General features: G+C 44.8%; 1 protein-coding gene across 1 annotated transcript in view; it reads left to right on the top strand.

Moving 5' to 3' along the window:
* The window catches only part of CYP39A1 (cytochrome P450 family 39 subfamily A member 1), a 267,552-nt gene that overhangs the window by 180,628 nt on the left and 61,702 nt on the right, over nucleotides 1–25,222 (top strand). The window contains exon 9 of the mRNA XM_085610546.1: nucleotides 22,460–22,555. Coding sequence (XP_085466672.1) covers nucleotides 22,460–22,555 — 96 coding nt within the window. The remainder of the gene's footprint in view (nucleotides 1–22,459; nucleotides 22,556–25,222) is intronic.

The raw sequence follows: 25,222 nt of genomic DNA, 5'->3' as shown, positions 1-25,222 counted from the left end.
CGCCCCGAGGGGTGTGGGGATGCGTGTGAATGGCAACACTGTAGTGAAGAGACCGAGTGGCTCTCTACAGTGACCACATATTTTGTAGACATTTGTACAGGCTGGAACTAATTCCGTATTATTTTTCAAAACGTGCCAGTGCTTCATCAGTACCTTACTAATCTGTTTCTTGTAGTCATCGTCGTATTGTAATTACCATGGATTCTTTTTTACTTTGTTTGCTTTGGTTATTATTCGCTCAGTGGCTGCTTCGTGCATTAATTGCTTTATTTAATATGTGTAACTCTATAAATGTGCTAATCTGGATCCAAAATCCGTCATGTTTTTTAATACCTTTAAGTCTAGGGGGGATTGAAATAGTCAATAATACTAGGGTTTGTAAACCGTGGCTTATCACCCGTGAGGCTATCCAGGCGCTATAGGCACATGAACATTAAGTCAACAATATATGAGCTCCAGTAGGCGTGCCTAAGAAATTACCCTTTAGTACTTGTAAATTACAAAATAAAATACATATTATGTTCTATTGTGCATGTATATTACTAAGCCGCTTTATTTGTAATGCCTACTTTTGTAGAAAATAATGTTGTAACTCTTTGGGGTGCTATTGATTTTTTTAATTTGTCCGTTTATGACAAAACATATGTTATTGTCACTTTACATTTTTTCTCAATTTTGATCTCAGATATAGAGTAGTCTGTTGAGCATAGTAATAAATACATTGAATAAATAAATCTCTTCTCATCTTATAGGCACATGTAAAGTCTATCTATGTTGTCCATCGTGGAAAATCCCAGACTTCGAATTGGCCCCAATTTTCATTCGTGCATGCACGCTATTAACATCTAAGAAATTGATCCTCGCTCATAGAAACTACCCATTTGGGAAATGACATTTAAGATGTAAGAAAAGTGAACTCTCGGTACGCAATCTATTCTTTGTAGCGGTACATTTCCTCTAGAACTTTGCTCTAAGTTTACTTCTATGCTCTGACTCCTGTATTTGGCGTTCTGATGGAACATTCTAACCTCAAATTCCTTACCTCGTGAATCTCCCCAGGCGCCATAGTAGATCTGGAAACTTCTGCAATAGCTTCTATACACCGGCAGGTTGAACCGCATAAAGGCCCCTCCTGAGCGCCCTCATAAGTTGGTCTTCTGCATTCCAAGACACTGATCCTTTGTTCCGCGCCTACTGATTGTGGTTTCCACCGGATTCTCAAACAATTTTTGGCAGTCTTCTGGGACATTACCCCAAAGATGACAGGCTTCAAGTTGTGTCACATGCTGGAAGAAGGTGTAGATAACGGATCAATTCAACATCTGCGTATAGTGTTCATCTCAGGGCCAGACTGGGAATCAAAACCGGCCCTGGCAAACTGCTCTGCGGGGTGGGGGGAGGGGAGAGGGAGAATGACGGCCGAGCTGTGTGATAGGGCCAGTTACGGCCGATTTTGTTACAGAGGGCCGATATTGCCAGCCCCTGGTAACAAAAATGGTCCACCAGGGGGGTTCTTAGATGCACCTGAATGCCATCAGGTACAGAGAGTCCAACCTATGGGGTATATTTACAAGAGGATAGCGCCACTTTTAGCGACATTCTGGTGGTGCTATGCCCATATTTACAAAGTGACGCTAAGCCACTTTTTGTGGCCTAACGCTGTCTTGTAAATACAGGCCCTTTACATGCAACACTTAGCGTGAAAGGGGCATGCATGGGTGTTTCTGTGGGTGTTCCACCGCAACACCCATTGCTTTTTGACACTGCCTCGGATTTACAAGGATGTGTAAATCTGAGACAGCGCCAAAAACCAACAGCATGCAAAAGCAGAAGCTAGAATTGCAAAACAAGGAGAAATACTGTTATTCCCTCTCGTTTTTGCATTTTCTAATTGTGCTGCTTAAATAAAAAGAGCAAAACGCCGTTAATGATTGTTTATGTGCAGGAAGGTGTCTCTTCCTGTACATAAACAATCATTAAATAATGATGATTTGTTACTTCTATGTGGGCTGCACACATAGAAGTGACAAATTGCCTTTATGGATTGTTAATGAGCTGGAAGGGACACCTTCCTACTCATAAACGATCATTCCAGTCAATGCAGGCACACTTTCACTATGAGGCAAGGGTGCCTGCAGTGGTCCTAGGCAGCTAATTTTAGCACCAGTTCCAGGGAAAACACATAGGTGCGCCTCATTTTTGCAAATATAGTGCATCCCTGTGTTTTGGAAATGCGGGAGCACGGCGCTGCCAAATTTGGCACAGCTCCGCGCTCCGACATTTCATTGTTTCATGGAAGACAAGAAGCAAGGCCGTTTTTGGTGAAGGTCAGCTTCGCAATGTAGGTCTAAGGTGAAGTTGAAAGACAAGCCCAAGGACAAGTCAAGGAAGAAGTACAAGCTGTGCAACCAAACCTCTTTAATGTCCAGATACTCCCAATACAAAGGAAGATCGCACAGCTGGTGGTGGCGACACCCAGCTCCGACCTCAGTGTCTGACTCAAATATAATACTGAACTTGGAGTTGATATGTCTCATGTTCCTGAGAGCATAGTCGATTTCACAGTAGGTTGTGGCTTACAAGAAGGCCATGCTGCAGCTATTTAAGTGCATTACGACTCACTTTGGTGTCCTTTCTGGCTCTATGGACTAGTCGAGCTTTGAGTTAGACTTCTGCCCGCGGGCCTTGCCTGATGTTGACTGACTTCAGAAAAATTTAGCCTGATTTGCCAACAGTGTCAGGCCTGTAGGAAAATGAGGTTACTGGTTGAGGTGAAACCCTACTCAGGCAGCAACCAAAATTCTTGTTAGGCTGTAACACAAGCAAGCACGAAATTAACCTGTGCTTAACCCTCTGTTAGCTGGCCACAGAAGCAGTCAGGCTTAATTTAGAGGCAATGTGTAAAGTATTTATGCAACAGTTCAAACAGCAATAAAGTGAAAACGTAACACAAGCAAAATCCTACAGCACTTAATTATTTGAGACCAAAACAACAAAAGTCCATTTAATAGAACCAGAGGAATACAATTTTAAAGATTTAGGTGAAAATAGTGCTAAAAAGCAAAAAGCGCCAACTGTGTTTATCTGGTCGAGCCGGACCGGCACAATGTCACAAGTTCAGATCAACCGCGATGGAGCGTGAGCCAGATACAGAGCCCGAGTTTGGCCTGCTGAGTACCTTAAATCCTGGTGTGCGGTCTGGGTGGCGTTGCTTTTCGAGGTTTCACATTGTCCAGAGTCTGTTTTGAGGGGCCGTGAGGGACCCAATGCAAGATCCTGCATTGGGTTGCAACATCCGGTTTTGGTTCTGATGAAGCTGTGCAGCAAAGCTTTGTAAGGCTTTGCATCGCAACACATCGGTTTCGATGAAGCTGAGTGACAAGGCTTTGCGTCACTTGACGCTGATTCCGTTGAGGCTGGCAGTTGTGCAGTGAGGCTCTGTGGGGTTACGTGATGCTCTGAGTCATTCTGATGAAGCCTGTAGCTGTGCAGCAACACTTTGTGGAGCTTTGCGTTGCTCGTTGCTGGAGTGGTGAAGACCAAAGCTGGCCAGCAAGGCACCTCTATCCCCACTTCCAAGGGTCTAGGACTGGAGGGTCAACACTTGGGGGGTTAGGACTCACAGCAGACAGAGTCGGGGGTTCAAGAGAGTTGGAGACTTTTCTCTCCCTGAGGTTCTGATCAGGAGGCCAGGCAGCTAGTTCTTGGAGTCACTCTGGTGGTCCTGGGTTGAAGATGTAGGTCCAATCCTTCTCACTCAGACAGCAGGGTAGCAAAGTACCAGGGTAGCTGAGTAGCAGTCCTTCTTGCAGCAGAGCAGTACAGCAGTCCTTCTAAGTCTTCCACAGGTCCAGAGGTGTACTGAAAAGTTGGGTCTGAGGGCCCACTATTTATCCTTAGTACCAGCTTTAAAGTAGGAGAGGTTTCTATAGGGTTCCACCCCCAGAGGTGTCTGTAATTTCCAGCCCTCCTTCCCTGGCCTCAGACTGGGGGCACAAAAGACTATTATAAAAACCCTCTAGGAGTATGGTGAAGCAGAGTCTTCATGATGTGCAAGTGTGGTAGGTGACAGCTACGCCCCTCATGTCAGAGATGGCCATCCTGCCAACACTTATTCTTCTTTTGTCTCACTGTCTGGGAGCAATACACAAAGGCCATCTGCCCACTACACCTAGTCATGTTTCCCAGGATACAGGCTGCAGTCACCAAATGATTAGGGCAAGAAAATACCAACTTTCTAAAAATGAAATAAATGTTTGGTCTGAGTCTCTTTAAGTAGATAACAGCAATATAGGTGACCGCTAGATACAACGTTTTTCTATTTTGAATAGGCCCTATCTGGCCGTCACTATTTTGGCCTACCCCCTTTGACATAATACAACTTTCTAAAAGTGGCATTTTCGGAATTGTGACTTCAAATCCGAATTTACCATTAAATAAGGTTTAAAAGTACAATTGTTTTGACACCAAACACAATATTCCTACTTGCTGCCAATTGAAAGGTATCACTTACTAATTATAATAAGGTAACCCAATGCTATCCTATGGGAGAGGTAGGCCTTGCAGTAGTGAAAAACCAGGACATTTAAAAGGTAAAAGTACATGTCCCACTTTTTAATACTCTGCGCTATGGGCTGTGTAGGGCCTACCCTAGAGGTGAATTATGTGTGTTAAAAAGGAAGGTTTGGACCTGGCAGAAGGTTTATTTTGTCAGGTCAAAATGGCAGTTTAAAACTGCACATGCAGGCTGCAATGGCAGGCCTGAGACATGTTTTAAAAGGCTACATAAGTGGGTGGCACAATAAATGCTGCAGGCCCTCTAGTAGAATTTAATTCATAGGCCCTGGGTACATATAGTACCATTTGACTAGGGACTTGCAAAGTAAATAAATATGCCACTAATGGGTAACCCAATGTTACTGTGTTTAAAGGAGAGAGCAGAAGCACTTTAGCACAAAGGCGACAAAAACAGGTTCAGAAAACAGGAGGGTGAAGGCAAAAAGTTTGGGGATGACCCAGCAGAAAGGGCCAAGTCCAACACCCTCAAAGTACTGACAGCGAAGTAATGGTAGCACACTTTCCTCACTGTCATTTTACAGGGCATTACTCCTGCATTCTTCCCTTTTTCTAAAGCAAGGCATTCGGAATAGGCAAAATTAACCACAGTTTCACATTCGCTTACCATAGTGGGAAAAGGCAATTTCACGCAATTTGTTCTGGGCAACTGTGATCAGAATGACCCCTGTTTAGGGAATTCTCTGCCTTGGCAGGAGATGGAATTTGGGTTAGCTGATAGAAGCCCCCACAGTGCATATTAAGGACACCGTTTAAAATAGGTGGTCCTAGAGTATCTGAAGCAAACCCACCTCCTTCAACTGTTTATCCAGTTGCCAATCTCAAATTCCAATACCAATTCCAGCATCTAGGTCATGGAACTTGAATTGGGTTTTCTAAGGCATTTCCAATATTTTTTTTTTTTTTTTTTTTTTTAAAAACCTTTATTCGTGCATATTAAAAGAACAAATACGGGCCTACAACCTTCAGGCCGGCCACGATACGGTTAAGCACTGATACAAACATTACGGCCCCTGTGCTTCAACGGTCAAGGTTAGCAACGATTTATGAAACATACACTGGAGAGATCCTTGACCCCAGGGAAAGGAGAAGTGAAGGTTAATTTTAAAGTTTTCAAAATAAGTTTATCAGGGAAATAGTCAGTGAAGAATAAGAACCAAGGAGATTCGAGTCCGCACGATATCTTCACCACACGCGAGAGCAGCAGCATCATTAAAACAGCAATGGAAGTAAAATCGCAGGCAGTGAGGCAATGCAGTTATATAACAGGATAGTCACATGAGCAATTACGCACCCCTCCAGTGCCGCCCCCACTCAGTCAACCCCCCACCCGGACCCAGAATCGAAACAAGTATAGCGCAGAAACATAAAGAGAAAAAAGGCCCATAGAACTAATTAGAAACAGTAAGTTACCCCCCCACCCTACACCAATGCGGAGGCTACGGCCTTCCCCCCCCCCAGCATAGTGCCTGTCGCCCAATAAACCCGAAATATAGACAAGAAAGAGAGTAAGAATAAAGTAAAGAAAGATAAGAAAACAATACACCTATGTTAAAGGGGGTGAGAAAAGAATAGGACTATTCTAATCTAAACTCCCAAAAAGAAGAAGGTGGGGAGGAGCCTACGTATCATCAGAGCGCCCTAAACCATCGGCCATCTTTGGCTTCCACACACTGAGAACCCACTACCCCAAAAGCGGTCGTGTGAAAATGAATTGTCACAACAATTTAGATGAAGGAAGACAAATCGCGACGAATGCGCACAAAGTACACATACAGTTCCAGTCCCAGTCCAGCCCCTCCGTGAAACCATGGCGATATTAATCAGTCTAGCCCTGGCCCGATCGCGGGCTTGAGATTAAGCCAGCCCCTACATGAAGGCCCCGCATCCCGTGCAGACAAAGACAATATGGCCGTTTGGGAGAAGATGGTGAAGTAGAATCCCAAAATGGCCGCCGACCATCTGTAGAGGTCCCTTTGTGCACCACATAAAGTCCAGACATGGCATGTAGAGTACAGGAGTTCCACAGAAAAGAAGCAGTAGGCCACCGTGAACGATTCCTCGAGGATGTTAGGTGTTGCTCAGCTGGATACTCTTGCAGACGCGGTGAGGCAGGCAACAATGAAGCAGGCAGCAATGAACGGGGAAACAAAGTATCCGCTGTTAAGCTGGAGAGCAATTGATCCTGGGTGCCGGGAAAGCCAGATGCAGGCACCAGTGTAGCACGATCACACACAGCCGTTGCGTCCCCGCAAGAGGACAAAAGCACTGGCAGACCCACGCCGTGTTGATGACAGACGGAGCGCTCACGGCCCGCAGCCGACAACAGGGAGTCAAACTGCTCACTTAGCGCCTGAAAGCGAGCAAACATTTGTAAACGAAAGTCCCGCAGGACGGCCAGTACGGAGCCGCATGTCAGCGGAAGCTGCACCCCCACATCGGCAGCAATCCGGGACGGCACCGTGGAGCTGGTGTCTGGTGGAGGGAGGGCGAAGCGGGCAGCGGGCAAGACCGGAGTATCACCCCCCAGCCGCGAGCAAGCAAACAACGCCATGTTTTACCGCCGGACGGTACAATGGCCAGGGGGGGGGTCGTAGCAAGGAGTCAGTTCCCCTCAGGTCTGCGCCGCTACCGGGAAAGCCAACAGTCGCCTCCCTTCCCTCGGGTTCTCTTTGCAGCCGACTAGGCAATAGAAGAAGGGGGTCGGCAGCCTCCCACAGCGCGGTCCACAGATCGGGGCAGGAGACCCGCCTCACCGGGGCTTACCTTACAGCCCCAGCCCTTCAGGCGCAGGGTGCAGGAGGTGTCTGGCCGTCCCTCCCCAGGCTCATCTGGCAACAGTCCGTGATGTTAGGTGAGGTCGGGACCGCGGGGCTCGGATTTGCGCTAGCGGGTCTGCGGAGCTTCCTGGGGGCCGGCAAAGGCCACAATGGAGCAGGGGTCCAGGGCGGAGAACAAAAGCACCAAAAACTCCGGCATCCGGGCGGGCTGAGACTTCGGGGAAGTGGCGGCGTGGACAGCGCGTCGTCGTACACGTTTCACCTCGAGAATCGGCAAGGATAGGAATCAGGATAATAGTCCGGGGCCAAGGGCCGACGGAGCCGGGCGCTCAAGCGTCTGCTCCGGTCGCCATCTTGGCTCCTCCTCCGGCATTTCCAATATTAATATTGTTCAATATCAGTCAGTATTCGCTCTCACTGAATCTCTTCGCATTGGTTCAGTATTTCTGCATTGTGTGGCTATGGCTACAGTCAGCGTGAGCACGAGGGCGGGCAGTAGAACAGCCGAGCAGGTCATAGCAGTGTAAAGTGAAGCTAATGCCGAAGCAGTGAAGGAGCAGTTTCAGTCCACTGAAATTCACCAGTTATAGTCATCTCAAGTAACTATAACTCATGCCTTTCAGTAACTATAACTTCACCCCCACCATGCACAAGTGTGAAAGAAATCTCCTCCCCCTACTCTGAATGCAGCCCAGGTCTATACAGCCCAGCCCTGACTCACACTGGAAAGGCAGGACACACCCCAACCCCCCAAGTGGCTGTCTGAACAGAATGCACATCCCCAGCCCCTGTCACTCCAAAGCCAGACAGTAAATACACAAACCAGCAGAGGCACACAGGATGGTTAGGCAAGAAAATACCTACTTCCTAAAAGTGGTATTTTCAAACCCAGAATGTAAAAATCATCCTCACTAAAAGATGCATCTTAACATTCTCAGTTCAGGCATATCAAACTTTTTTGTCCTACCTTGTTCCCAGGGTTAGTTATCTTTATAAGATATTATAAGCAAACTCCCCATTCTATCCTATGGTAACAGATAGCCTTGCAATAGTGATAAACTAAATTGGCAGTATTTCACAAACAGGACATGCCACACACATCAGAGCATGTCCTACCTTTCACATACACTACATCCTGCCCACAGGGGTAACTTGGGCCTACCTTAGGAATGACTAACATGTGAGAAAAGGGAAGGTTAGGGCTTGACAAGTGGGGGCACTGGCCAAGTCGACATGGCAGTACCAGACTGCACACAGGCTCTGCAATGGCAGGCCTGAATGGCATTTACAGGCTGCTTATGTGGGTTGCACAATTAGTTCTGCAGACCCACTAGCAGCATTTGATTTACATGCCCTGGGCACACACAGTGCACTGTATCAGGGACTGACTAGTAAATCAAATATGCCAATCATGGAATCACCAATCCATAACAACAATTTCCAGGGAGATCATATGCACTTTAGCACTGATCAGCAGTGGTAAAGTGCCCAGAGTCATAATACCAAAAAAAACAGGTCAGAAACAGAAGGCCAAAAAGCAAAAAGTCTAGGGATAAACCTGCTGGATAAGCCAGGTCTAACCCCCGAGTTATAGTTACTTTAGGGCACAAGTTAATATTACTTAAAATAACTATAACTAGAGAATTTCCATGATTTCATTAGTTTAAAATAGTATGTTTCAACTCACCTTTTCACCTAACTATAACATCTCTTTAACCCTTTCTTTTTTCATTGAATTTCTAAGGTTTTTTTAAAACGTAAAGTAACATATTATTACAATTCCTTACTATAGTGTTATTTTAACCCTTGGTTGTTTCAGTAGTAAAATATCCATCGACAAGCTTGGCGTAAGGATGGGTGCCAAACCCCAACACAGGCGTCGAGCCCCCATCCAAGCACGGCTTTAGGACTTGCATGGTGTGAGGTTGGGCACAGCTCTGTGTCTAGCTCCCTGCTCCTGTACGTAGCTGGCTATTTCATCTGACAATATAAAATGTGCCCTTTTAAGTAAGGCAGACCTACTGGCTTTCTCAAAGGCTCAAAACACCAAAATAAAAATGGCTGGGTTTATTAGCTTTATCCAGGGGTAAGCACATCAACATATATAAAATAGACCTATTGACAAAAAGTCACAAATAACTATAATCAAATGCATATTTCATAACTTCAGAATTTGCAATGTTTAATGATAGTGATTCTCTCAAGTTATTTTTAATAAAGCATTTTTTGAACAACATTAAATATATCTTTGATTTTTCTTAAACATTATTCAGGTCACAAAGTTGTTATATCTAGGTTTTCATACTATGCATCTTCCCTGTTTCTCTGCCACTGCTGCTCAGCCAGCGTGAAAGTGTTGGGTAGAATGTTGGTGTGGATGGTGATGTAATTGGATGGATTGCTGTTAGGTGGATTGTCAGTTGGATCATGGGCTGAGCAGCAGGGAGGTTGCTCCTGGTGGGGCTGATTACATCTGTGCTACTGAACCTACTAGAAGACCGTTCAAGATCAATAAATCTCTCAACTATAATCAAACCTTGGCTTCCGGATTTCCTACCTTCATCATAACATATTTTGGCGACGATTTGGAGATAAATCTGCAAAAACTATGCGTGAGGATCTTAACTAAGCAACAATAAAGGAAACGTAACTGAAGAAACAATTTGAGAACTTATTTCAAGAGCCTGCATAAAGCATTTTACGCCCTTGAGCCCCACCAGTCTCCTGTCTCACGGGACAGCCCACTAGCAGGGCGTGCTTTGTTTGCCTGTCAGTTTATACTGTGGCAATTTTTATTCACAGAAGACAGAAGAGAGATGCAGCTGAGAAGTAACTTGAACTCCGTGCTGGTGATGGCACTTCTCTATCATGTATTTTTCTAAGATCTGGCAACATTCTGGTGTTACAGAAGCAGTTTGTCGGAGTACACCAGCGCTGTCCTGGCAGCTTCAATTTAGATGGAACCGGCAAGTGCTGCACCTCCACTTATCCCAAATCCGCAAGATCTCTGTGGAGTTTATTGCCTGCCTTTGTTTGTAGAACTAGCCTTTCGGGTGTATAGATTGGGCACCGGCGAGTGTTGGTTTTGAGGCAATTGCTCCAGTCTGACCTGTTGGAGGGTTAACTGTGTTGCGTTTTTTCAAAATTCAAACCACGCTCCTGGACAGTTACCGCCTGACATTTAGAACCTTTGTCTGCCGCTTGCTGTTACTATGTTGCCCTGCTTACCTGAGCTTCTGGCTCGCAGTCCCCACTCACTGGGCTGTGTGTGCGTTGGAACGTGATGCGGTCAGTCGTAGACGCTTTCTTCATCAGTTACCAGTAGTGCACAACTTTTCACAACATGTACGCGCCCCTGGGGCCAACGGGGACATACTTTTTCTATGTGCTGTCGTCTCAGCGTTTTTCTTCTTTGTAAGGAACTTCGTAATGCATCTTCATGTGGGCACCACACTGCAAGTTAAGATATGTGGGAAGGAGCATGAGATTGTGCTGGGGCTCTGCACAAGGGAAATGCAGTCCCTTCTTCGTCTGACTGACGTCTGAAGTCAGGCTTCAACATCATAATTCTAGTAATTTCCTTGCCGCCTGTCATCACTTATTTGCTGCATTTCTCAGTGACAGGCACACCTGGGTAAAGTACTGTGTACGATGAAGGAATTATTTTTGATTTTCCACGCTATTGAATGGCGGTTGTTTTCAGTGCCATGGATTTATTTTGCTGCAGTGTGTTTTTTGTTTTTCACCATTCGTAATGGATCTTATCCTTTTAGGGGTTATTGTTTGTTTTAAAATTTGGTACAGTTCCTGGTGCAGTGCTTCTTTTCTTTTATTCACAGTTAGTAATTCTATAGTTGTTGCTGTATGTTAAGTTTTTTTGTGACAGTGTGTATTTCTACCTGTGCGCAAGGGTCTTGTGCGTGGAATTATCACTTTTAATCCTGTCATGTGAGTTTGATTTGTTAGTTTGTGCGCATTTTCCTGTGTGAGAGAATTTGAATGTGTTTTCTTCTACTTTATAGGTCTTCTTTTATAGTGTGATGTTCCACCTGTGCGCAAAATCTTGTACGTGGACTCGTTCTTCTATGTTTTTCCTTCATTTTAATTTAGTTTCCAGTACTTAGTATGCAAGCTTCCCATATGTTGGAATTATTTCTGATAGTGGTATGTTGAGATTGCCCTTCCCTTGTTTTATTGCTTGGTGTTTCACCGGTGGGTAGTTCTCCTATTCTTTATTTCTCCTCCAGGGTTGATGTGCTGGGTGTAAGCAACCCTTTGCTTGCTTTCTGGTTGGGTGTAGCCACCCGTTGCATGCTTTCTGGTTGGGTGTTTTCACTCGTTGCTTGCTTTTTGGTTGGGTGTATTCACCCGTTGCTTACTTTCTGGTTGGGTGTAATCCACCCATTGCTTGCTTTCTGGTTGGGTGTAAGCCATCCATTGCTTGCTTTCTGGTTGGGTGTAAGCCACCCGTTTGCTTGTTTTCTGGTTTTGTTGTTTTCTTCTTGTGTGGGAGTTGGGGAGTTCTGTGTATGTTCTGTTTTGGGAGTGCCTTGTTTGTTTCAGGTTGTGTCTCCCTTTTGGTGTCCTGGTTTTTAGGTTATGTCCTTTCTTCTTTTGTTGTGTTCCGTGTTTCCTTCTTTTTCTTCGCTAGCTTGGCCAGCTGGTGTGGTTGTGGTGGTAACTTGGAACATTTTGCTTTTGGTTTGTATGTGTGTTGAGGACTTTTACTTATTTATATATATGTCTCTCTCCTTATTTTGTCATTTTTGGACAACATTCCACCATTTTTTCTTGCAATTTCTTGTTTATTTTCCTCTACAAAGGAAGGAGATGTGTGTATCTAATAGTACATGTATTCTATATTTCCATTTTTGTGTTTTTACTTAGTTACATGCATCTTTTATGTATTTTATTTCTATTTTTTTCTTGCATATTTCAGCATCTTAATGCTTAGTCACTATTCTAGTGCTCTGTGTTTCTTATGAAATGCTGTCCACAATTTGCATTTGCAATATTTTCTCTTGCAAGTTTCTTCTGTCGAACTGTGATGTTCCTACTTATATTCTCTATTGTTTTTCTTATGTATTTTATTTCCACCTTGCATATTTTAGCATGTTTATGCGTAGTGTCTATTCTAGTGTTTTGTGTTTTCTTATGAAATGCTGTCTACAATTTGCATTTGCTAGATTTTCTCTTGCAAGTTTCTGCTGTATAACTGCGATGTTCATACTTTTATCCACTATTGTTTTGTGTATTTAGTAAAGGGGGAAGTTGTGTTATATCTAGGTGTTCATACTATGCATCTTCCCTGTTTCTCTGCCACTGCTGCTCAGCCAGTGTGAATGTGTTGGGTAGAATGTTGGTGTGGATGGTGATGTAACGGAACGTGTGGATTGCTGTTAGGTGGATTATCAGTTGGATCATAGGCTGAGCAGCAGGAAGGCTGCTCCTGGTGGGGCTGATTCCATCTGTGCTACTGAACCTACTGGAAGACCTTTCAAGATCAATAAATCTCTCAACTATAATCTAACCTTGGCTTCTGGATTTCCTACCTTCTTCATAACATAAGTGCAGCCATAGAACCAACCACAAGGGTTCCCTGCACTCCAGCTGAAGACATACAGCTCAAACTCTTAGTGCTTTTAAAAATATGGTAAACTCTCTTGGGGTCTTAGATTCAGTGACCCAGGAGACTTACTTTATCTTGTTTTAATATTCCTAGGGGCTGGTACATTCACTGTAGCCCTCCACAACATTAAAAAAGTTTTGTGGTACCCCTGCCTTTTCTAGGGGCACCACCTGGAAGAAATAAATGTAATTTAAAAAATACCTAGGCATTATGGGGTGCTCCTTGCCAGAGCAGTGAATAATAAAAGACTGGCTCCTGCCGCTCATTTATTACTCTCTTTTGTTTTTTTGGATGCCCCAGTGCCTACCCAAAGAACCAACACTTTTCTTCATTTTTGTAAGGTGGGGGCTGACGGGGGCCCCAAGGCCTTCAAAGCCCCTGCCGGCTCCCCCTCAGCACCCATATCGGTGGGAGCCAGCAATTCTTTTAGAAGTGGGGGGTTCGGTGCCCACCTGGGACAGCAATGATTTCCAAAATTGTTGTGGGCCATGGGCGAAGCCCAATGCCTCTGTGGCCTTTGCTGGCTCTTCAGCCAGCACTCATTATGGTGGGCGCTGGCTCCATTTCTCTGCTCTTACCTGAGCGGGAGCAGCTCTTTTCTGTGCTGCCTCTTGGGTGGGAGCAAAGTTGTGTTCCCTGCCCAGGAGAGTGCGCGCAGGGGATGCATGCACTCCCCTAAATGGTAAACAGCAGTGCACTCTCCTCAACAGTAAACAGCAATGTCTCAGCGGATGGGGTCCCCAGGATACTGCTGCCATCATGCCCTGGGGAATTAGGTCCCCGGTGCATAGGATGGCTAATGGGGGGGTGCCTCAAACCCCCCTCCCAATTTACAAATATGCCTTCTGCCCCGTGGGATGGGGTCCTTGGGCCTGAAAAGGCATGGGGAGGGTGGCCCTGCGCCACCTCCCTATTAAAATCTAGCAGCCTTGGGGATAGGGTCCCCAAGGCTTACAAATGGACCTGGGAGGGTGGTCGTGTGTCCCCTCCCCTTAATAATGATCAGCCTTGGGGATGGGGTCCCTCGGATCTCTAGAAGGCTCAGGAGGTTAGCGGATCATCCTCCCCCCCAAACACTACCATGCTAAACCCCCGGGCCCTTGGCCACCTAGTGAGGGAGCTTTTTCTTTTTAAGTGCAGGGTGACTCACTTTTTTTTAATGGAGCGTGGATCTGAGTCCCATTTTTTTATTTTTTTATTTTTATTTTTTTTATTTTTTCTTGAGTCCCATTTTAAAAACAAAAAAGGGTGCAGGATATCCGTGCCTGACCTATATGTTTTTTTTTTATCAGGACAAGGGACAAAGGCCACAAGTCCTAAAATGGCTACAACTTTGTTGATGTAGTGGCAAGCCAATAGGAGCTTATCTCTATATCTAAAATATACATATCTTTTGAACCTGAATTTCTCTAAAACTGCACGCTTTCTGGACCATTTTTGGTGTAAATCCATTCAGCTGTTTTGGGTGTAGCTGTGTCTAATTTTTCTATGGAAAATTGCATGGGGAAAATGCATTTTGGATGAGACTTTTTTGGAAACTTTTGTGGAGATTTGTTAAACGTCACCAAAGTTATAAACAAACCAAAAACTCAATTTCATATGGAAATATGGTCCTAACTATAACTACCCAGTGGGGACCGCCACTTTGTCATATACAAATATATGTCGATATTAGGTGTTAAGTCAAAGTTTCTATAGGAACAGCATTGTTTTGCTTATTGGTGCTGTTTGACGAATCATCACAAAAGTTTCCAAGAAAGTTCATCCACCTCAACTCCTTCATAGAAAGTTTTGGTGTGATTGGTCAAGTTAGGGGGTGTGGGAAAGTAGGGGTCCCAATCCGCTGTTTTCTCATGTTAATTTCCATACAAAAAAAACAGCTGAATGGAATTACATCAAATTTAGCAGAAAATTAGAGCTTTATTTAGGAAGGGTGTAAAAACTCTCAACCATATCAAGAATGTTTCATTTAAAGAGGCTCCTGGGTGGTCAAGAAAGGGTAAAAAAAAAAAAACAGGTATATCTGGCTCATTGGTCCCGAAGGAGTGGCATGGTACTGTAATTTAAAAAAAAGAGGGATTTCCGATTGGTCAAGAGATCTTTATGTTCCTTTGGCCCAAACTGGGAAAAAAATTATGCGGTCATCATTACAGGAGGCTTGGTCAAATTAAAAAAGATATAAGAGGTCAGGTTAGGGACACCCTGATGCCCTGGCACTCAGAGGAGGGACCTGGAGGGAACCCCCTTGGGGGCCAAAAAAGAAAAATGGACTTGTACCCTGCTACTCTTGCAAGACCCAGTGGTTTAGTAGTACTGTTGCAGGACCCAGCATGGCCCTCCTATATAATACTGCAGTACTGCTGCAGGAGTTGTACCGCAGGATGTGCAGGGGGAGCTTGATGTTGGTGCTTGTCTGCCAGAACGACCCCGCAGGTAGGTGCTGTGCACTGATTTCTCTGCTGGAGAAGTTGCTTTGAAATGCACTGGCATGTGTCTGGGCAATATATTTAACTAATGCAGTTAACATTAAGTTAAATACACTATCAGCCCCTCACAGTGCTTCAGAAAGCAGATATGCCTTTTAGTTTTTTTCCCTGCCTGTGGAGCAGCTGATCAGGGCGAATTCAGGCAAACAACAAGTGGAATTTCCACATTAAGCTTTCTACTTGTGAATTTTGACTGCCTCTCACACTGAAGACCTTTGTGTACCGGCAACAAGCCTGAAACATTTCAAGCTATGATCCCAGTGTTTCTGGAAAGAACTTAGGGGCTTACTTACAAGCCCCTTGGGCTGCCCATGGATCACTTTTTCCCATGTTAAAAGTGACGCACCAGCGGCGCAAGGGGCTTGTAAATAAGCCCCTTAACTTCTGATTCTGATTGTTCAGAGGCTGCTTGGGCTCTGGGGGTGCTGCATTCTGCTGCTGCATCTCGCCCTTTGGCATATGTGGACTCTTTAGTGAAATCTATGGCTGCAGCGGGCCCCGCACTGGGGGTGCCTTTTGGATAGATTCACATCTCTAATGAGGCAGTTCAGTGCCTTTAGTAGTGGATGATGAATGCTATTTTGAGTGGAAAGTCAGTTTCATTGCTACTTCCGGAGCTCAAAATATTGGTGGATGAGTCAGCTCGGGCTGGAGATATCACCTGGTTGAGGAAGACATCAGCGGTCTCTGGTCTCAGATGGAGCAGTGCCACAGCAATCATCTTCTGGAGCTCTGAGCCATCCACCTGAGCCCTGAAGGCTTATTGCTTTCGATCAGGGGTAGGTCAGTCCAAGTACTGACAAGCAATACGACCGCCGTGGGGTAAATGTAAATGTCAAGGTACTTATAGAGCGCACTGTCACCAGACGGCCACCTTGCGATGTCGCCTTTGCGGTTTCCTGGCGCTGATACTCATACCGCTGTGGAACCCCTCCTGGCTTTCCCTGTGAAGTGTCCACTCCTGGGCGCCCCCAGGGTGAAGCAAGGCATCCTTAGCGCTGTTGGGGCCGGTGTGGAGGCTAAGCAAGCTATTGCCCAGAGTTGCAGCGTGGGGCCCGTGATTAGAATAGGCACCGAGGCGAGAATAGACAGGTCCGAGGAAATTGAGCCCGAGCCCCGCCGAGGCGGGAATCGAACCCTGGTCCCTGGCCAGAACTCTGCTTCAGGGTCTGCCGCTCTAACCATTGAGCCACACTCCTTGGGGTAATGCAATTAGGGTGGAGTGGGGGTTTGTACTCTCTGTGTAGAGGCCCTGGATCTATGGCGATAGCTGGCAGGTCATGGAGTTTCCCTGTCAGTCAATCACCTAGCGGGATCTCTCAACATCAGAGCAGTTGAACTCAGCGGGTGCCCTCTTGCCTGTTGAGAGTGGCATCTTCACCCGGAGGTGGCACGGGTATATTCGCACATGGTTTGCTGCCTCCAAAAACCCTCATTGTACAGCCTTTTGCTACTGGGTTTCCTCTTCAAGGGTCTGTAGGAGATACGGTCCACCTTTGCTATGACTCTGGCTGTGGCTGAAGAAAGCTCCATGTTGTCAGATAGCCTCTGGACAAGATCTCAGTGAAGCCTTTGACTTTTGGCAGGAAAGCCCAGTATGGGAGTGCTTTACAATTTGCGCCCAGAGAAGGTCTTTTGTTGGCTGGCTGAATACTTTTCACTCCTTTTTCTGGTGAAGATTTCTACCTTCGGAAGTAGTCACTTATTTTCTTCCAGTGGGGCAAGGCTGTAGCCGAAGAGGGCTCCATGGGGCCAAAAACCTTCACCAATGAGGTCCCACTGGATCGGATTTTGCTGCTACTGAGAAGATCATAGCAGGAGCAACCTGAATCTTTGACCCAGGGGTGATATGTACCTTCATTGGATAGGCTTGGCAGGTTGGTCCGGGTCTCCCTTTGGTCCTCAGATCAAAAGGTTGACAAAAAGAAGTCCCAGGTTTCAGGAAACTATAGGAGCAGTACACTTTGACACCAGCCAAAGGTCCTGGACTTTGGTGACAGCACTTGGGTATCAAGACTCACTCCAGCAGAGACCAGAAGCAGGGTACTGGGCAGGTCCAGTTTGAACTGGTCAGGTGGGAATGCAGGAAAAAAGCATCTTGAAGCATGTTGTGTCCCTATAGTCCAAACAGGAGGTAATCCATATGACCCTTTGAGTCAGATGGCGAGCAGGTCTCGTCTTCAAAGCTCTTCTCAGTTCACAGACAACAGGTCTAGTTCTCTTCTGGTCTTCCACAGGTCCAGAAGTGATCTGAGGAGGGTACTGGGGGTGCCATATTTCTGCCTAGTGCCATCCTGTAGGTGGGAAAAACTCTGGCCACGTCCTAACCAATGGTAAACGTTTCCAGGGATAACCCTGTCCACTCTTGCAGCACTTCCTGTATGTTTTATTGTAAACTGTCCCACAGTGCCCTTTTCTACATAAAACCAACATGGCAGAACCTTTCCTCCTGTATGCAGGGCTCCCTGTTTCTACTTGGAGGTATGGAAATGATAGTGGGCAGACCTTCCCTTGCAGCCACCCCCAACCAGTTCTGAGGGAAGCCCCTCCATTTTAAGTCCAGTCACAATTGTGCTTGCTTGATGACTTGCTCATAGGACTCGTAGAATCTCTGCCTTCGCCAGTACCTATTTCGGTACTCTTGCTCTTCATTCCGCTGCTTGGCTTAGCCAGTTGGAAGGTTATTCTGGAGTACGGTTTTTGCTTTCCTGCTGGGTATATTATTTTCCAGAAACCTCTACACTTCCAGTTTCATCCTGGCATCTGGGCTTGTTTCTGAGGATATCAGACTGTTCCTATACACAAGAAGACCATACACTCGGTGCGAAGAAAACCTGGTCTTGCTTGACAGCTTGCAACGCACATGAATTCTATAGTTGGATGAGACCCAATAACTATTGACAGCAGTCAACAACTTGACTCTCCAAGTCCAATGTTTGACCACAGAAAATGTCTTGCAGAGTCAATCTCTTGCTGTATTACAGCAAGGTTCTTTGGATCCTCCTCTTGCTGGTTTGGTGGAATTACAATTTTATGGAAATTCCACGAAACTATAGACATTTTTGGGACACATGCTAGGTCCATTTTACCTTTAAGACCTATATTTACGCTACTGCTAGATACAATATGAGCTTTATAGTCTGTAATAATACTAACAATTCCTTGGCATGAGCTATGCCTTTAGTTTCAGATGCCAGTCCACTTCTGGATAATTTCTCAGCCTTTCTTGCGGAATTCAAGAAGACATTGACCGTCAAGATATCAAGTGTTCGACTCAAGAGGAGATTTTAGAACTCAGTAAAGGTTCCATGGACCTGCATACCTTCAAAATTCGAGAGGTTAGCTAGAGAGATCGACTGACCTGACTCAGCCCTATTCACCTTGTTCCAAAAGGGGTTAACGGATGAATTGAAGGATGAACTCACAGAAGTTGCTAGGCCACCGTCCTTAATAGCAGAGGTCAAATTGGGAAGGGGAACGACGTTCCCAAGCTTTATCAAGTTGATCAAAACAGTTCCCAGACTTTTTTCATTTAAAAACAACTGTCCCTGAACAGTTGTGTTGCCCCAGGTTGAAAGGAGAAAAGAAGCATCTCCTTCACAATGAGAAAAAGGAGAGACAGCAAAAGAAGCAAGGATGCCTGCTAATTGAATGCAATCACCTCTGAAATGTTCTAACTTAGTGCTACCGCAAAGAGGTCTTCTTCTTCAATCACAACATCTTCTGGCTCCTGTTCTTGTAGACCGTGGAGCCTCCAATGTCTACATGGATATTCAGTGGGCTAGGAACCATCAAATCCCAGTTCAAAAGAAGAACTTTCCAGTTGCTGTAGAAGCTGTTGATGGTACCTTAGTAGCTTCTGGTCTAGGCATGGAGGAATCTCAGCCTTTGCCTCTCTGCATCGCTACACATTATGGAATGCTTGCTTTTGATCTCATTTCTTCTTCTGAGGATGCAATTATTTGGGGTATCAACTGGCTAACTCGATTGAACCTGTTTATAAACTGGTGTACAAAACCCTCATTCCTGGGCTCCGAATCCTGTGTCTCTCATTGTACTTCTAACCACCTTTCTTCTTCCAAAGTCTTTCAAATTCCTTATAGCAGTGCCAAATAGACAGTCACATAACTAACTCAACTAGATTCCCGGCTCTGAAAATATTATTGGTAATTCCTCGTCTAGACAATATCCTGAATGAGAGAGCTCCCAGTCTGTTGAAAAGATCGGAATTCTTTACACCTTCATTTCCACAACAACCTCTGCATTTCTTGAGACTATACAACAAGGAACCCAAAGCATTATCTAAAAGACCTCGAAAGATATTTTCCTCAATTTCTGTTATAACTCACAAAAATCCTGATTTTTGTTAGGAACAAACCTTTATTCCTTCCAAATACTCACAAACTAATTTTACAGTTGTGTCACGAGTCTTTAATCTCTGGACACAAAAGAAGAATTACGGATGATTTAATCAGTAGGAAGCTCTAGTGATGTTTTCTTCACCTTAATGTCAACAGATGTTTCTACTGTTGTGAGATCTGTTTCAAAAATAAATCTGGAACGTAAAGAAAGGCAGGATTATTATTAACAATTGAAAATCCCACCAAACTATAGGACATTTTTTCACTGATTTTAAAGTAGATTTGCTTCCCTCTAAAAATGTTAGCACTGTGGTGGTAACTGTGGATTTATATACTAAAATAGCTCACTTGTGCTCTGTTCAAAGTCCCAACTGTATCAGAAGTGGCCTAAATCTTCTACTCTGACATATTTTGACTTCATAGATTACTCTTGAAAATAATTTCTGACTGTGGCACACAATATGCCTCAAAGGTTTTAGAAATATCTATGTCATAAACTTGCCATTCAAATAGCATTAATTTAGGGCTGCCACCCTCAAGCTAATGGAAAAAGTGATAGATTATAATGAACTCTTGAAGAGTTCTTATAGTGTTACTTTTCTGCGACCCAAGACAACTGGAAATCTCTCTTACTTGCAGTCGAGTTTGTCTATAATAACTCAATCCATACATCCACCGGCTTCTTTCTCTTCTTTGCAATAACTGAGGTTCACCATTGAACCTTCCGAAACTCCTTGGAAATAGAAGATTCAGTACCTGGAGACCAGAATTCTTTGGAAAGGTTAAAGAAGGTCTGAGAGAAATTAATAATGAATTTGAAGATTGCTAATTCAAAACAGAGATCTCAGGTCAATTGGTATAGTTCACCAGGCCCTACTTTAGGAAAATAGGAGACAAGGTGTGGTTATCGTCAGTTAATCTACAACGCTCTATCTGCAGATTAAAGTTCTCTCCAAGATATTACGGCCCTTTTGAAATTTCCAAGATCATTAATCCGTCACTGTTTAGCTCAAGCTCTTCCTGTCCTGGAGTTTTCATCCTTCCTTTCATGTTTCTCATTTAAACATTACCTCCACTGTAGAGGTCCTCAAGTTAAAAAGAGACCAGCTCCCATAATAGTTGATGGGCAACCTGAATATGAGGATCAGAAGATCTGTGATTCCTGGTATTTTAAAGGAAACCGTCAATATACTATTGATTGCTCACTCACAGGACTCGTGGAATCGCCACCTTCTCCAGTTCCTGCCTTGGCACTCCTTGCTCTTCATTCTGCTGCTTTGCTGCTGGATATATTTTCCAGAACAGCTCTGGACATCCAGTTTTATTCAAGCATCTGGGTTTGTTTCTGGGGATAGTACACTGTTCCTATATACTAAGACGAACATACACTTCTTGTGATTGTTCATAGGAACCCGCAGAACAGGTTCAGGCAGCCAGTTTGGTAAAACTGTGTTTAACTAGATTTCACCATAAGCCAGGAGTGCACGGATTTCTCCTTACCTGCTTCGGTTGCAGCAGTCCAGCTCCCTGCGGGCTCCTGTCCATATCTTTTTTCAGCCCCAGCAATTGGCGGACCCTGCTTCTAGCGGTCTCTGCCCTCAGGTCCTTGGCCCTGACGGGCAACGTTCCCAGTTGATAGGGGGGTTCTCGGCTGCCATATCGCATCTTCCAGTGCATTTGGCTTGGACTGAACTACACAAATGATTATGGGGTGAGTCATTTCCTGGATACCGGTGTCTTATCAGTGCCACATACAGGAGATAGTCTCTGCACTTTCAGCATTCTGAAGATACCATACTTAACTTGAGTGTATGTTACTCGTTGGATATATTTCTTCAATTAAATGTTCTGTATGTCTCTGAGCATACCTTGTTGATACTCTTCATGTTTTAACAATGGACCAGTATTTGGTTCCCGATTCAATATGGCTGAATCACTTCCAGATTTCCTCACAATCTGTCACATCCTGCTACTGGGTAACGGTAGTCCATTTTAGTGTCAGTTGCGTCGCAATTCACCTTGATAGATTGCTTGCTCACTGGACTTGTGAAATCTCCACCTTTTCCCATTCCTGTTTTGGTACTTGTGTGCTCTGGTGCTTCATGTGGCCAGTTGGAAGGTTTTTCTGGTGTCTAGTTTTTCCATTCCTGCTAGATATATTATTTTCTGGAACAACTCTAGACTTCCAGTTTCATTGCGGAGTCTGGGTTTGTTCCAGGGAATGGTAAGTGTACCTGCAAACCATGAAGGACATTTACCTGGTGCCAAGAAGACCTGCTTTTGACAGATTCTCTTCCGGATTGTGCCTTTCTTCCAGAGGAGAATTTCCCATTACCACTGAACTCATAATCAGGCTGTAAAAGTTACAAGTGATATCTTTACATTATATTGTATCATCAAAACATGCTGATCCCACATATCCCATGTAGAGGTCAGTCTGGTGTACTCTCACACCAAAGTTAGACCATTGTAAATGGTTAGACCATTGTCTAGGGTAAATGGTATTGCATTATTACTGACTAAATGATTGAATGTTTGTTCATTGTGGCCAAATGTGGCCAATATGTGTAAAGTTAGATTTGTGAAATGTTGTTTTCAACGATTCTGAAATTCTTTTATCTTCTTCAGAATTACATTGTTCCCGCGGGCGATATGTTGATGCTGTCCCCATATTGGATGCACAGGAACCCAAAATATTTTCCAGAACCTGAAATTTTTAAACCTGTAAGTTGCCTATGTTTTAAGTTATATATTAACCTGTTTACCATGGTACTATTTATGTGCCTTGTAGCCACATAAGACCCCATAATAATACAAAATTACAAAAACACTGGGCCCCGCACAGAGAGGCACCTGCGCAGCACAAATTGGTCTATATGACCTATTTATTGGGGGAAGGACGCCACCTCACTAAATGGCTGTACAGAGGCATCAAAACACACACTGGAATCCCACTGACGGGCTTACATGATAGATGGCCCACGGATCTTGATAAAGAGCTGACAGTCAAGGAATGGTGCATGATTTTAGAATACCCCCAAAAAATCCCTCAGAATGCCAAATTTAAATGTATCCAATACATGGTGCTACTACATAGGGCATACCGCACCCCACACCGTCTGCAGCGCATGTTCGCAACCATGCAACACCACTGTCCCAGGTAAAAATTAGAGGCGGCAGACCTGCTTCACGTGTTATGGCTGTTCCCAGTGATTGTTAACTACTGGTCAGAAGTGATTACAACGGTTGCTTCTGCGACTGGGATTCCTGTGCTGAGCATGGCAGGTAACTGCCTGTTAGGACTGACCGGTGGTCCAGGGCGCAGAAAGTACCGCTTCGCTTCACAGACCTAGCCCTACTCATGGCCAAACGTTCTATCACAATGTGGTGGAAGTCAGTTAAACCCCCAACACTCCATGGGTGGCACAGGGAGGTGGTGAGATGGGGAAGTGCAGAAGGCGCGGCAATTCGGCGAGAGGAAGCCCGCGGGCTACGCAAAAAGATAATTTCTATGGACTGGGAGATAATTTTGGAGGCTTTCAAGGCACTAGCGCCAGCACCGGTCCCCATAGTACAGGACCAGTAGGAGTTACCAATAACGCAGATCCTGCAAAGTATACAATATAATTCTAAACAAAGTCCTATAATTGCATAATACCAAGTGTGCATATTCAAATGTGTAATGTGATGATGTGAGCCATTGGCGGAACTCTATGTCAAAATGGTGAGATTGGGGTAGGGTCAGACAAGTTCGGTAAAAGGTGGGAGGGAAGGGTTAGTTTAATTGCTCCATTTCGATTATCCTCTCATTAGGTTTCAAATATTCCAGAGATGTAGTTATAATAAGACCATGTGGTACTTACTATATACAATACCGTTTAACAAGAAATGACCAACGTGATTCTAAAATGTTTTAAAATACGCATATTATGATACAACTTGTAACCCACAATGGCTTTGCTTACCTTGATGTACTGCGAAATCTGATACACCTATGATAAATGTCTATTTCCTCATGGATGTAAATTGTAAAAACTTAATAAAATATGTTTTCAAAAAATAATACAAAGTTATGTAAATTGGATTACTGAGTTCCTAGGGGAAGTTAGCCCCTGTGCCATAGGTTGATAGCAGTTGAATTTGGGCCTTCGTTCGGGGAGGGTTCCTATTTCTGCCATTCCACAGTCGCTGCAATGTATGCTGCCAATGCTCAGTCTGGGTTTCATTAGTCTTGTGAATAGGAAAAGAGCTAGATTGTGCTCTCTGAGACAGATTAAGAGCTTTGCAGAGATTTGGGCCATATACTACTAGGACCTGTTGTGCGTCTTTTGTTTCCAGAACTTCGATTGCCCTGTCGCAGTGGTGACTGGTGAGCCTTGAAAGTGGTCGGCAGGGGGGCTCCTCCGTTATATCGGAGGAGCGTTCCCCCACTGGTCGGTGCCACGAGATACAAAAAAGAATATGATAATAAATCTATTTCTCATTTTATTTTTTGCCGGTCTAGGGCGGGGCGGGGCCATAGTCTTTGAGGATAGCAGGCTGAGCAGGGAGAGTTACTAACTGTCAGTGCGCATGTCAGTTTTTCCGGCCGCCTTGGGCAGGCCAAACAGACATGCCAGTTGGGTTTCTTCAACCCAGCTGTATTGCACAGCCGGGTTGGAGAAACACCTCAGGCTCCCAGGCTCCCTGAGCCACAAACCTGGCCACTCGGACCAATCCTGGCGCTGCTCTCATGCTTCATATAACATGAGAGCAGCGCCAGGATTGGGTAAGGAGTCTGGCAGCCATGTGCAGTGCAGTGCGTTAGGAAGAAGCTGGACTCTAACAGCGGCAGGGTCAGGTAAGTCATTTTTTAAAAGATTATACCTCCCCACCCACCACGTTGTCTCACCACTTGGTTTCGGCAGCAGCCGCTACTGGAGCTTCTCACTGGTACTTACTGCCTGAGCTTCAATTACAGGCTGCGTTGAGTGAGCTGTTCCCTGTGATGCAATTCCTTTATCCCTTGCTGTTTCTCGCAGCATACTGCCAAGTTCTCTGCTTTATAATCATCTTGCTTCACCACTTTCAAGTGTAAGTCTTCAGCCAATGCCCACTCAAGAACATCTCTCTGACAACCACTCTCCTTGGGGCCGTGTGGGAGATGGCAGCCAATTGATAAACGTAATATACAACCTAGTCACAAATCAAATTTTTTCCCTCATGGGTTTTTTGATGACCCTCAGAAGGCAGAGTTTTGGGGAGACTTCCAACCTTTTCTACCACTACTTCCCAATACTTTATTACTTCATAGTGGCATGTAAGATGTCTATATTTGCCATCCATTGTCCCATATCTGGGGTAATTTGGGAATCTTTCTGGACAGACCTTTTTCAGCTTAACCGGGTAATA

This window comes from Triturus cristatus, chromosome 6, assembly GCF_964204655.1.
Source record: "Triturus cristatus chromosome 6, aTriCri1.1, whole genome shotgun sequence".
Lineage (NCBI taxonomy): Eukaryota > Metazoa > Chordata > Amphibia > Caudata > Salamandridae > Triturus > Triturus cristatus.
The sequence above is the reverse complement of the archived record's forward strand: the minus strand, read 5'-3'. Positions and strand labels throughout refer to the sequence as shown.